Source organism: Melozone crissalis, unplaced genomic scaffold, assembly GCF_028551555.1.
Source record: "Melozone crissalis strain CALT ecotype California unplaced genomic scaffold, PUWL_Pcris_2 ptg000023l_1, whole genome shotgun sequence".
Taxonomy (NCBI): domain Eukaryota; kingdom Metazoa; phylum Chordata; class Aves; order Passeriformes; family Passerellidae; genus Melozone; species Melozone crissalis.
In genome coordinates, this window is record NW_026535801.1 from 36,527,529 (window position 1) to 36,540,291 (window position 12,763).

A 12,763-nucleotide genomic window follows, 5' to 3' on the forward strand; every position below is an offset into this window, starting at 1 on the left:
TATCTACACATGTATCTATATATATGTATGCATGTGTGAATATTTGTGTAGATTGATAGATATATTTATAAAATAAGACAGTTATTTGTGACCAAACAATATTGTTATGCTCAAGAATCTTACCCCACCTCCAATTAAACAAATGACAATTCTGACTTTGAGTAGTCAAAACAAATATGAGAATCGTGCATTTTGTTATTTATTCACTAATTAGAATTGAGTTAGAAGCATCAAAACACAGGGAGAAAAAGGGTGTATGCATCTTCTAGATTGTTAATCTCTGCAAAAACATTGTCATTAGACTTTTAATTATGATATGTTATACTACTAGCATATGTAAATATATTTTATCCACTTTGTATACCTAAATTACTGAGATAACAGCAAGATCTGGGAATCCTTCATGATTAAGAGTGAAATGAAAGCACCACTCACTAAATGGAAAACAAAAAATCACTATGAGATCTGAAACTACCTCCACTTTCTTTCTGTGTTACATTTGATATAGGTAGGTTTTAGAAATGAATTTATACAATTGAATGTAAGGTACCAAAATGAGAAAAACAGATGTTTTGGAAGTTGAAATGCAGTTGAAAGCTGTAACATTTTTATAACACACTATCCCCTTGTGATTTCACTGCTGCACACCATTTACATTTATCTTTGCAATACATTTATCACTGCCAATTCTAGTCATGTTCCCTGTGCTGTCACTACATCAAGCCAAGTGGGAGAACCTCAATTTCATTCAGCCTCAAATTTCATTTTTTCCAAAAAGTCAAATCTCACTCTTCCAAAATATTAATTTGATATTTATTAGTTAAGTCCACATAAACCTCTCTAAAGTAGGAGCTAACATATCATATGACTTTTGTAAAAAAAAAGAAAAATCCCAAACCAAAAAACATGAGATGCAAAATAGCTAATAAAACCAATAAAAGTCAATACAATAATGTTATTTTAAATTGAAAAGGTCAAATTTTAATCTTCTGTGTTAGATGCAACAATTTTGCAAAGTTTTCATAATTTAAATTAAAAAAAAAGAATTAAAATTCCTAGAAAACCCTATTGCATTTTCTTAGAAGTCTCTGTAATGAATATGTGTGGTCACCACTTCTCTCTCTCTCCTGTGTCTTTCCAGGAATAGATTAAATCTCTTTAACAGAGTCTTTTCCATCTCAGGTATGTGTACAAAGGTTCTGGCTTTTAAGTGATTTTTATGTCTCTGGAGACTATAACTGAGCTATACCCATGATGTGAGAAAAGCTCTGAACATCAGCTGCCACTGATTTGAAAGTAAAATATCCAACTATTAATGCTGTAAAATGTTGAGAGAACTTGAAATTTTGCTACTCAGAGATGCAAGAGCATCAGCAAAGAAGCAGGTCAAAAAAAAGTGAAGATCTAATGAATTTAACTGCCAACCTGATAAAAAAATTTCAGTGATATTTGTGTGATGAAGTAGTCCAACAGAGCCAACAGAAATAGGTCTGATTTCAATACCAAGGCAAATATTAATATACAATTAAGAAAAAAAATAGGATCTCTCAATGCTGAGTTCCCAGGCAGAATCTATGTCAAAATAAAAAACAATAGAGTATGGCAAAATATTTGTATGCTGCAAGAGGGTAATGTCTGTATTTATATAACAAAGGCAACCTAATATTTTATTTCAAGGCTGCCAGTTTGGAAACTCAATAGGCAACAAAATGAGTCTGGAAGGAAGGCTGATGGGTTAAAAATTCAGAGACACAGGATATTTTTCAGGTCACTACTTGGTCACGGATTATTTATTTTCCAAAAACTAATCAAAACTTGCTAACATGTTTGAAGATATCCAAACACCACCATCATCCAGTCACTTTTAGAATCTGATCTTCAATTTTTTCCCACCTTCTTTCACATGCATGCTGAACTGAAACCTCCGAATTTCATAGGAAGCTTGTGAGGCTGTGTAAATTCAAAACTATTTCTGTGTATAGAGGGGAAAGGTGTGTAGTGTACTCCAGGTGGAAATGCTCCTTCAGGCCGTCAGAGCTCCTTCCAGAAGGAAGGGACAGATCCAGACTTGGCTTGTGCCCTGCAGGAACGTGGCTGAGCTGGACAGGGAGAAAACCATCCCAGTCAGCTGTCAAAGCCACCTGCCAGGTACAACAGCACCCAGCACTAACAAAATTCCATGGAAACAGTGTCCTAGCAGGAACAAGCCTTTTCACACCTTCTCTAAAACCACCAGTTTCCTACTCAAGTTCTCAGTGATGACCCTGCCAAAAGAGAGCAGCTGCTGCTGCCAGAGCAATTGGCTGTACACAATATTTCCTATTTACTGTAAATATTAAAGGTAGAGCTTTGTAACATGATCCATTTCCAATTCCTTTAAACACAGCTGTAATTTCTTAGAAGGTTTGAGAACAAGGGGTTATTTAATTCATGAGAAGAATTTATGATTTTAACCATACATACAATAATTTATATCTTATATTTACCTGCATGGAAGTCTATGCCCACAGCAAATGAAGCCCCAGATATAGGCATTAAAGCATCCATTTTATCATTTGGGTCAAGTGGAATTCCTCTAATTCCCTCATGGACAGAGTACATGAGAAATGATTCAATACCTAAGGGAAACATAAAGCAACCAATGAGAGCAAAGAAGAAACTTTCCAAATAACCAAGACTAGAGGAGATACCATACATAAGACATAATTTTCCACAAGTGCTCCACAGTTTTTCAGTGACAACTCCAGATCTTTGAAAAGATATCCATGAATCATTATAGTGACTTTCTAATTAAATTAAAAATGTGGTTTCATCAAGAGAAGGGAATCACTGTCCATGTCAAACACCACCTTATAATCAGGTAATTCATTCAATTAATTCAATTTCAGCAGAAATTAAAATTAAAATTTAAGAAAAAAAATGGTTCAAATTATGAGACATTTAAGAATATTTTCAGTGCACATCTCAGCTTTGTGGATGTATTCAGCTCGAGATAATTTTAAAGAGTTTGTGGAAAACAGGAAAGTAAATTGTCTTTTGAGGTGCAGGTTTCACCTCACTTCAGTTATGTACATTTCTTTTACAGAGAGAGAGAATTACATAGATTTAGTGATGCATTTTAAATGTCTACTTTTGTGTTAGATTAATCAAATTCTAAGTGCACCTATTTCTGTTAAGTAGGAATGAATTCTACTGTGTAGACTTCTTTTTTACATAGCAATTCTTGGGAATTACTTAGTCCTAATTAATAGTCATAAATTATACTGAATTTATAAAGCTATAAGACACCTTGACCATAAAGTTGTTTTGCATTATTCAGGCAAAGAGTAAGAATTTGACTGTGAGCTATGTTCTGATTTCTACCAACTTAAAAAAGAAAAAGATCTAAGGAAAAAAATTGGTTTTATTTTATAGTAAGAGCATTACAATAGGAGGAGATAACCAACCATTCAGATATTTGTAGTCTGTAATTTAAAGATAAGTTATATGACCTTGAACAAATATTTATAAATGATGGTTCATATAGTCTGCTTTTCTGTCTATATTAAAAAAAAAAAATCAAAATTACCACAGAACTATTCATTTTTTTTGAATAATATAATGAAAAGCTAAATTTAATTCTGCCCTGACCACTACAGACTTTTCTCTGTTACTGTTCAAATCAAGCATATTAAGTATAGTTATTAAACTAAAAATGACTGAATTAAGTTTATTTACTCATTGCAATGTTCCCCTGGAAGTTAATTTGGCTAAAATAAATGCTGCACCCATTTTACCTTTGCAGGCCATGCGGTTCTTTTGGAGGTTGTAGCCCACAGTGCACACACAAGTTCTGGTGGTTTCTGATGTTGGCAAACAGAGCTGGGAGCATCCCCCGTTGTTTAACTGGCAGGAATTGCTGCCTATGACATGACAGGAGGGGAGACGAGAGAAACCAAAACTTGAGCAATGCAACCCTGGCTAAAAAGTAAGTGCTGTTGGCAATATATTATTATTATTTCCAATTTTTTGGTCAGATAACCTGTTTGAAAAATTGAGATATGCATAAAATATTTCATCAATTCTTATATCTTTCCATGCTTCACATAACTCTTCATGCATTCACTTCTGCATATTCATGCAGAATTTCAACCCCACATTTCCCCCCAGAACATAAATAATTCTATTTTCTGAGAAATCTGCCTATATTAAAGTAAAAGCATATAAAAAACATGAACATTGTATGTTGAGTTCATGATGAAATCTCACTGACATTAGTGTAACTTAATTAGACTATGAACAAATCATTGGTTATATCCTATTCATTCATCAGATATTATATTAGCCTTGTTATCTTCATGAATGAGCCATTTTTAGTATATTTAAGACATACTCCAAAGTGATGTCACAAATCCATGCTCCAAACTGTCTAATTATAATATCTAAGTAATAGAAAATATACTTTTATAAGATTTATAATAGACATTATACACAGTAAACTAAACACATCTCAGAAATTTGAAATTTCATCAACGAAAATTTAAATTCACTAAGTCACTCAAGGAATTAATTGATTACAAGTTATTTTTTTCTTCACATTAGGAGAACCACATGAGAAAAGATATTGTGCACTCTAAAAATTGGTTAAACATCCTTCAAATGTGGCTTACCTTGCTGTGCTGCCTTATCATACACTTTCATATGAACCACACCTGCAGTTTTGTTTCTAAGGACAGTTGGGTTTCTTCCATCTTTTTTATTACAGGTGCCAATCTGAGCCAAGTTCTGGTCTGCCCACCAAAGCTTTTTATCTGTAAAATTTAATTTCAGAAATTCGGAGGATCACTACCAAACTGGATGTGGTTGAGACCTGAGGTGGGAAAAAGCTTTTGAGGTTAATCCTGAGATCAGTTTTAAGGGAAATTGCCTAAAGAGGTTATAGAGAAAATCTGAAGGAATTGTGTTATTAACATTCTGCAGACATGAAAGCAGTTTTCACCAGTTTTACTTTTCTAAGACAACTGCTGATTTAAGACAACCTGCATAGAAAAATGCTTCATTTTCCATATATATGTGGAAATTCTAATGTTACCCTAGGGAAGAAATTCATTTTCACAAGCAAACAAAATTGCTTGAAATATTAAACTAAATCTTTTATTTAAAAAAAGTTACAATCAATTACTAAGAAATGCTGAAAAAAATGAAAAGCAGGCACTGCCTCCCAAAGTTTCAGAAATATAATTTTAACTGCTTTGATATCAAACTCAAACTTCAGTGAACTAATGGCTGAAAACTGTAGCCAATCTTGTGATTGTCCCTGTAATTGGTCCTCACTCCTTGAGTCCATTTATGATGAGATGGGCTCAGGGTTCTTCATTTCAGACAGAAAAGATAATTACTGCAGAGGAACCAAAAGTAAAAACTTGAACTGAAAACCTTTAAACTTCAGAACCACTGCCTTCCCAACAAATATTGTTGGTATTAACTTCACTTGTAGTTAATTCTCTTTTCAGTTAAAAGAATTTTTGCCTATCCTGCAGTTTTAATATTTAAATAACAAATTTATAGAGCCACACAGTTGAGTGATTTGTGACAAGAAATGCAAATCTAAAAAATAATTTTCACTGTGATAACTGTAAAAAGTTACAGCACAAAATAAGATATTTTTACTAGATATACATACTCTCCACCAGTATCTGTAATACCAGAATCTGTGGAATGAAAAATATTCTAAATATCAAGATTTGGAGATACAAATTGAACTCTCTATTTAAATTTGGATGAAATTTAAAGAAATCCTATAATTTTATGCATTGACTAGTCAGTCAAAAATTGGCTGATTCAAAACATTATCATGCAATAATAATCAATTAACAGCAGCTTACATCTAAAGACACTTTTGTCAGAAAATCCTTAGAACAAGAAATGCCTGTGTTCTATTTTGATTATGTCAATTATAACAAAAAGGTACATGAAAGCTAAACGTATGAAGGTGACTCTGTGCTATAATCTATATATGAAATATTGGGAATTGGAGTTGTTTTTTTCCTGTTCAATAATGGCTGGCAATCCTAAAGGTTAGGTGAACTTTTTCAATGAAATGTTTTTATGTGAGGAAGAGTTGCTGTTTCCCACATCCTTTGTTGTTCCTCTTTGTGACCACAAATCAGAAAAGGCCATTAAATAATTTTGGTTAATTTAATTAACCAAATTAAATAATGACTGGTGTTTTGTGCATAGTAACATGAACTTACGGTTTTACATATCCAAATCTGTTTATAAAAAATGAGCTGTTTTGTATGACTGGGGTACAGGAAGAAAGAAAATTACATCTAGTTTTGGTGGTTTTATCCTTTAGTTCAAGCAATCAAACTGTTTTAGTCCTTTCTTTAGTATTTTGTGCAAAACCTCAACTTTTGCTGTGGTTTCAACAACCTCCCAAACCTGTCCTTGGCTGACCTGCCTGTCTCCTTAGGAAAAGGAAAGAAACAAAAACTCCAAATAACCAAAGTTTCATCTTGTTTTACCAAGAGATAAACTCATGGCACGTACTTAATCAAGAAGTTTGATCTACACCACAAATATTTTCATTTCTCCCTTTTTCATAACAAGTCCAGAGCCAAACCCATTTTTACACGAATGTTCCACCAGGTACCTCTTTTGTTTATTGAGGTACTCAATGACACCACGTCTGCTTCCATGCACAGTTAAGAGTGTCTGAACAATTTCCATCAATGGTGTCAGACTCATCAGATCCTGGAGTTTTTCTCCTCTGGTGACAAAAATAACACTTCATAAACTCATTACTAATCCTAAGGCACTCGACTGTGACTGCAGAGGTTGAGGAGTCTCCTACATCCCCTACACCAATATAAAGGACAAATCACAACAATTCACAAGTGAGGTATCACAATACTCTTCAAATTGATTATTTTACCTTCCACTTTCATTCTTGTTCATGTGAAACCTGCATAAACCTTTAAATAAATGTGTAATTTAGAAATTACTGAACTAGTGTTTATTCTTCTCTTGCACAGAATGGTACACTATGATTTTTAGAAATAGACAAGGATAGAGTAGGGGGATTTAAAGGAGAAAGGTCATAAAAACCCTGACCTAGTATAGTTAAAAATAAAGGTAAAAAATACAATAAAATTTAAAAAAAAATCCACCAATCTAAAAAAACCAAACCAAAATGCCCAAACAAATCAACACACAAATTCTGAAGTACAGACTCCTTGAGGTCAAACCTCTTATGACTTACAAAAACTTTCCAGCTATGCCCTAAAACCTTAGAAATAAATGTTTCAATTATTTAGAAAATGCTAGGTGACCAAACACCATTGCAGTCTCAAGTAAAGAAAAAAACCAAACCAAAACAATTACATGTCTATTTTTGACCATAATTCTAAGTTAAATTTGGACTGTTTCTCTCTGCATTATTGATACTCTGTCAGTAGACAACTCAACCATGATATCTATTATACAGGATTGAATAATTATTTCTATAATAATTTTAAAATATAGTAAATGATTTTACAAAAACCCACTTCAGTGTAAATACAACTTGCTTTCACACACAAGGGACAAAAAATGCTGGTTTGGACCTTTAATCATCAAACTAAAGTGATTTATTTGCTTTATTATGCTAACAAGAATGTTGCTCCATCACTAATTACAACCTTGTTGCTGAAACTGGGTTATAATATATATTAAAATTGTTGTATTTATCCATTCTGCTGGGTAATTAGCATTAAGCACAGCAACATATTGGGAAACAGCAACTTCAGATGCCAAAAATTGCTACCCTGGCTTTGTGGACAGTCCTTTGGAGACTTCAAGTAGTACTCTGAATGCAAATTTTGATGGGCCATTAGTTTTCATTAATGGTGGTTTGAGTATTTATGGAAGACAACTATGTACTGCACTTAGAGTTGGGCAAATTGCCTAGATATATTTCATATATTAATGCTAAGGTAATGAATGGTGTTACAGCAATTAGAAGATTGATGACTTGGAAAATTAAGGTGTGTGTGTGTTTGAAGTCCCCTGATCTGAGCAGCCCCTTTCACTTTGCAAACAGATCCAGCAAAGTCACAGCATCTGGGCTGCTAAGGAAGCATTCTGGCGTTATTTTGAAACTTTATTTAGGATGAAACAAAAATCAAATGACGAATATATCATCTAATGCACAATGAAAATACATGGGGGCATGAATATATTTTGGTAATATTAACCTACATTTTTTGTCTAAAATAAAATACTATAATTGTTTCTTTCAGTTTTGATGGCTTGATAATACAACTTGATGGCTATATTTATATACAGTTTTTGTTCAAAAAAATGTCTTCTAATATCTGCATGCCCATTGAAAAGCTATTATGTATATTTGATTTTGTTGTATTGCTGATTGAATTTTTTTTATATGAACTTCAACAGAAATAGCACTTACACATAAAATCATTCACTATGTGGAGTTACTCTATTTTATACTAAAAAAAGACCAAATGCACAACAAATTATATCCTCATTATATTCTTTTTTTGTAGAGACAGGAGCTGAATGTTGTGGTTTTGTGTCAATTGTATTTCTGTGAGGATCTGATACAAAATCCAATCAAATGCCACCACTAAAACTGCTGACAGAATCCTTCAGCATCCCTTTCTCCTCAGCTACAGACTTACAGTAACTAATCAATACTTTTCTAGTTTCTCATTCAGAGTCATTTGTCATTCAAGAAACAACACACCAGTTTGGAAACACGTCAGATATTGCTGCGAGCTCCTCTGCAACTCAGATTGTGTGAAATAATGACTCTGCTCCCCAACCCAGAAACACAGCTCTCACATCAAAGGAAAATTTCTAACCAATCTCAATAACAGCCAATGAATCGTTTTCACTAAGTAACTTGGAAGGCAGGAAATGAGACTTTATGCAGAATTCCAAATATATCTTAATCATTTGATCCCACTGAAAACACTGGCTATCAGGAAAATGGCTAAAATCAGATATTGAATGGTAGATTAAACTCAAACTTTAAAACAAATATAGAAAGCATTTTATTCTCATTGAAAAGAATTCTGCTGTACTGTAGAAGACATTCAGAGATTCTTTCACATGGAACATGCTGAATACCAGAACAGGGAATCTATTTGACATCAACTTATAAATTGTGCCAGCAGCAGGTGTTGAAAATTATGTAGGGCACCGGGTGCTGAGGATCAGATAAGCTTCTAAATTACTAAAAAAAAAAAAAATCAGCAGATGTCTTTGAAGAAAATAAAATGTCAAGTTTACATAGTAAGAGAAGAAAATTGCTATGACCAAATGCAAGACAATAATCAGTGGGAGGTACTAGACAAAGCATTCATGTGGTTTTGAGTGATAGATTAATTAAAAATGGCTGATGTTCCATACACTGACATCTCACAGAGTGAATATGGATTTGAAGAAAAAGTGGTAAGAGTGGGAAGGCATGTAGGACTTCATGGATTCACAACAACTTTTTTGTAATACAGAATGGCAACAGCACACTTTTGTTTTCTTGATATGGTTAAAGGCATGGAAAAAGAGCCATTTTGTACATATCAAATGGAATATTATTTTCATCCCATAAAATAGGATGAAAATAATATTCCATTTGATATGTACACATTCAAAAAGATTTAGCAAAAGCAGGCACCAAAAGACCAGGAATTTTGCTCAGCATATTGAAAAAGAAAGATTGACACTGCTGAGTAGAAAACCAATAAATGAAAGGCCCAAAATACAGAAATATGTGAATTATATATTGTTTCTATTCCCCTCAAGGATAAACCTGACAGTTACCTTGGCACCAACTTGTTTGCTAACATTATTTTTTATGTCTTATCATTACCTTCTATAAGCTTCCACTAAAAAATGCAATAGTAGGAAAATGTTAAACAGAGCCTGGAAAGGACAAGACAACAGCAAACATCTGAAACAGAAGTGGTAACTTCCAAATGGTTTCCAACAGCTAAACTGCAATGCTAAAATAGAGGAATTGGAAGCAATAAAAACAATGTAGAGATTGAGGGGTCGTGCTAAAGGAGAATCCTCATTACTGGTGAAGCTCTGAGACACTCCATAAACTGTATTACAAAGCAAACCAAAAACTTTACTGACTTCACTGGCAGTGTCTATTGAGTTCAAATCATAGAACACAACCATGGAGGGCCTAACTGCTTCTCTATTCAATACAGAAACTAACAGAATCACAGATCAAGAAACTCAAGCTATCAGAACAGCACTGAGATCACCAAGGCAAACCAAAGAAGTCTTGATTGGGCCAGGCCTTGCCCAGTCATTGCCTTTTTTATAGCGCCGATAAATCTTCTGGAACGTGAAGTGTAAGCCAAGGTCACTGGGAACTGTCAGTACTGTGAGTTTTCTGTGCAAAACTCTGTCCACACATGGGATGGAAGGCATTAGCCCATGACACAGGCTGTGGGATTCTCTTTGGGGGTCTCTGAGGTCATGCCTTCTCACAAGGAGACTGATGGCTGGGGAAGATGCTTCCCAAACAGCTAAAGAAATTGTCAAAATCAACAACTGAGGGGCTTGAAGAGACATCAGTGGTGTAGTGAATTTATTATAAATACAGTTTTTCTGAAGATTCTTCCTCCTTTAGAGCTCCTAGCCTTGGCAGGGAATGGGTGCGTGGCAGCCAAGGCTACCTCAGACCACATTGCCCATCCCCTCAGCCCACTGAGGTGCCCTCACTGTGTTCTTGTTCCAGCTCCTCAGTCCAGGAAAGGTCCTGGAGACCAACGAGTGACCAACTCTGTGACCTGGTGACACAACTGTACAAAGGGAGTTCCAAAATACCAAACTCCATCTCCTTTTTCTGCTCAGTGGAAACATAAACCAACACCATGACAAGATCATATAGTAAAACATACCAACAAAGAAAATTAGCTGTCCAAAACACTGCTTTTAGCTGGGAAGACACTAAATGCAAAAGACAGAATAATGCAAAAGATTATTATATATTAATTCTGAAGATTACAGAACTCTCCAGCACTGAGCAGAAATTAAATTCTACAAAACAGTTAAGGGTTTGGGAACAGGTATCACCTCTCTCTTCAGTCACTGATGAATTCAAATGGTACCAAAAAAAAGATAGCTCAGTATATTCACGGAGGAGAAATACTTAATTGGTGCTTTATTGTGTTTACTGTGTTTTTAGATACAAGCAGTCAAGAAAATTTAGGAATAGGAGCGAAAATGATGCAATAAACATTGCAATTACTGTGATTCACCTGCTTAAACCTCTGATTAAACTTGCAGACAAGCAGATCAGCAGGAGTAGTAAATTTTCATACCCTACCACATTAAATCTTTCATTGGAACAAATTAGTCATTCTTCTTTACTTATATATTATTAGTTATGACCATTTATCAATTAGATAAACTCTTATCTTGCTTCATATGGCACTGGATTTTCTGTTCTGACCCAATTTACATGCACAAAAGCCTGCTTGTAAGGAACTGATGCACATCCACTCACTCTTTAGGAAAATAATTGGCATTTATATTACCGCAGTGTGTTCCACAACATGGAAACTTACAGGAGAAATGAATGCAGGAACTTTTCATGTTTTTCAATCAGCACATACAATACTGCTGATAAAACTGTATGTGCTTGTACTTTTCCTCCAGCAGATTTTTATGAGGAATCCCACTGCAATGCCAAGATGAAGTTTAGCACAACTATGACTCTAAAACCCCAAAGCGAAACAAACAGAAAGCGCCCAAATCTTTGTAAGTTTTGTTCACCATTGTCACAGACATTTTTTATGAAAAATCCTGTCCTTAGGATTTTTCCTCCTGAGAAGCTGGGAGGCCTCAGGAACAAAATGGAAACAATGATTATCTGCTGCTGTGGAATACAACAGGTGCATCTGTGATTGGTCTCATGTGGTTGTTTCTAATTAATGGCCAATCACAGTCAGCTGGCTCGGACTCTCGGTCCAAGAGGGAAGCCTTTGTTATCATTCTTTGCTATTCTATTCTCAGCTAGCCTTCTGGTGAAACCTTTTCTTCTATTCTTTTAGTATAGTTTTAATGTAATATATATCATAAAATAATAAATCAAGCCTTCTGAAACATGGAGTCAGATCCTCATCTCTTCCCCAGTCCAAGAACCCCTGTGAACACCATCACACACCATTTTTAAAGGAGCTAGAATTGTCATCACCCAAAAAACAAAGCATCCCAAACTATGAATATTAGAGGTACATGTGATAAAACCAACATAGGAGATATTCTTCCACCTCCAGACGTGCGAAACTTCAACTACTTTGATGCATTTTCTTTACAGGGCAGCTATAAACTCTTTATTCCCTGTCCCAGAGGGATCTTCACTGCTGTAGCTTCTGTGGATGGCAGGTGAAGACCTGGCACCTCCAGCAGCTCAGTGACAGAATGAACAAACAAAACACACTTTACACCTCCTGGTAAAGGCTTCCAACAGCTCCCCAGAGTAAGGGTCATTTATTCAGTCTACATCCAGTCACAATCCAATCAATGAAAAACAATTTGTCCAAATTAACATTCATGATTCCTTCTGACACCAAACCTGCTCGTGGTTATGAATGCACATATGAAATCATAATACCCCCAACAGATACTGACAGCATTTAGAGTTCAGTACTGGCCAAAAGGGTGTATAATAAATCTAATTTAGTAATCACCACTTTAAATATGACATAATTTATACCGATGTGCATAAAAGTAATTTAATCTTATTTAATTTTAACTA

The 12,763-nt window shown here is 34.6% G+C and overlaps 1 protein-coding gene across 5 annotated transcripts in view; it reads right to left on the bottom strand.

Annotated features, from left to right (window-relative positions):
• LRP1B (LDL receptor related protein 1B) overlaps window positions 1-12,763 on the bottom strand; it is a 641,000-nt gene that overhangs the window by 148,584 nt on the left and 479,653 nt on the right. For all 5 annotated transcript variants that reach the window (XM_054278342.1, XM_054278341.1, XM_054278340.1 and 2 more), the window contains 3 exons: window positions 4,650-4,790; window positions 3,777-3,902; window positions 2,487-2,618 (listed from right to left, as the gene is read on the bottom strand). In XM_054278342.1, the coding sequence (XP_054134317.1) occupies window positions 2,487-2,618; window positions 3,777-3,902; window positions 4,650-4,790 (399 nt within the window). The remainder of the gene's footprint in view (window positions 1-2,486; window positions 2,619-3,776; window positions 3,903-4,649; window positions 4,791-12,763) is intronic.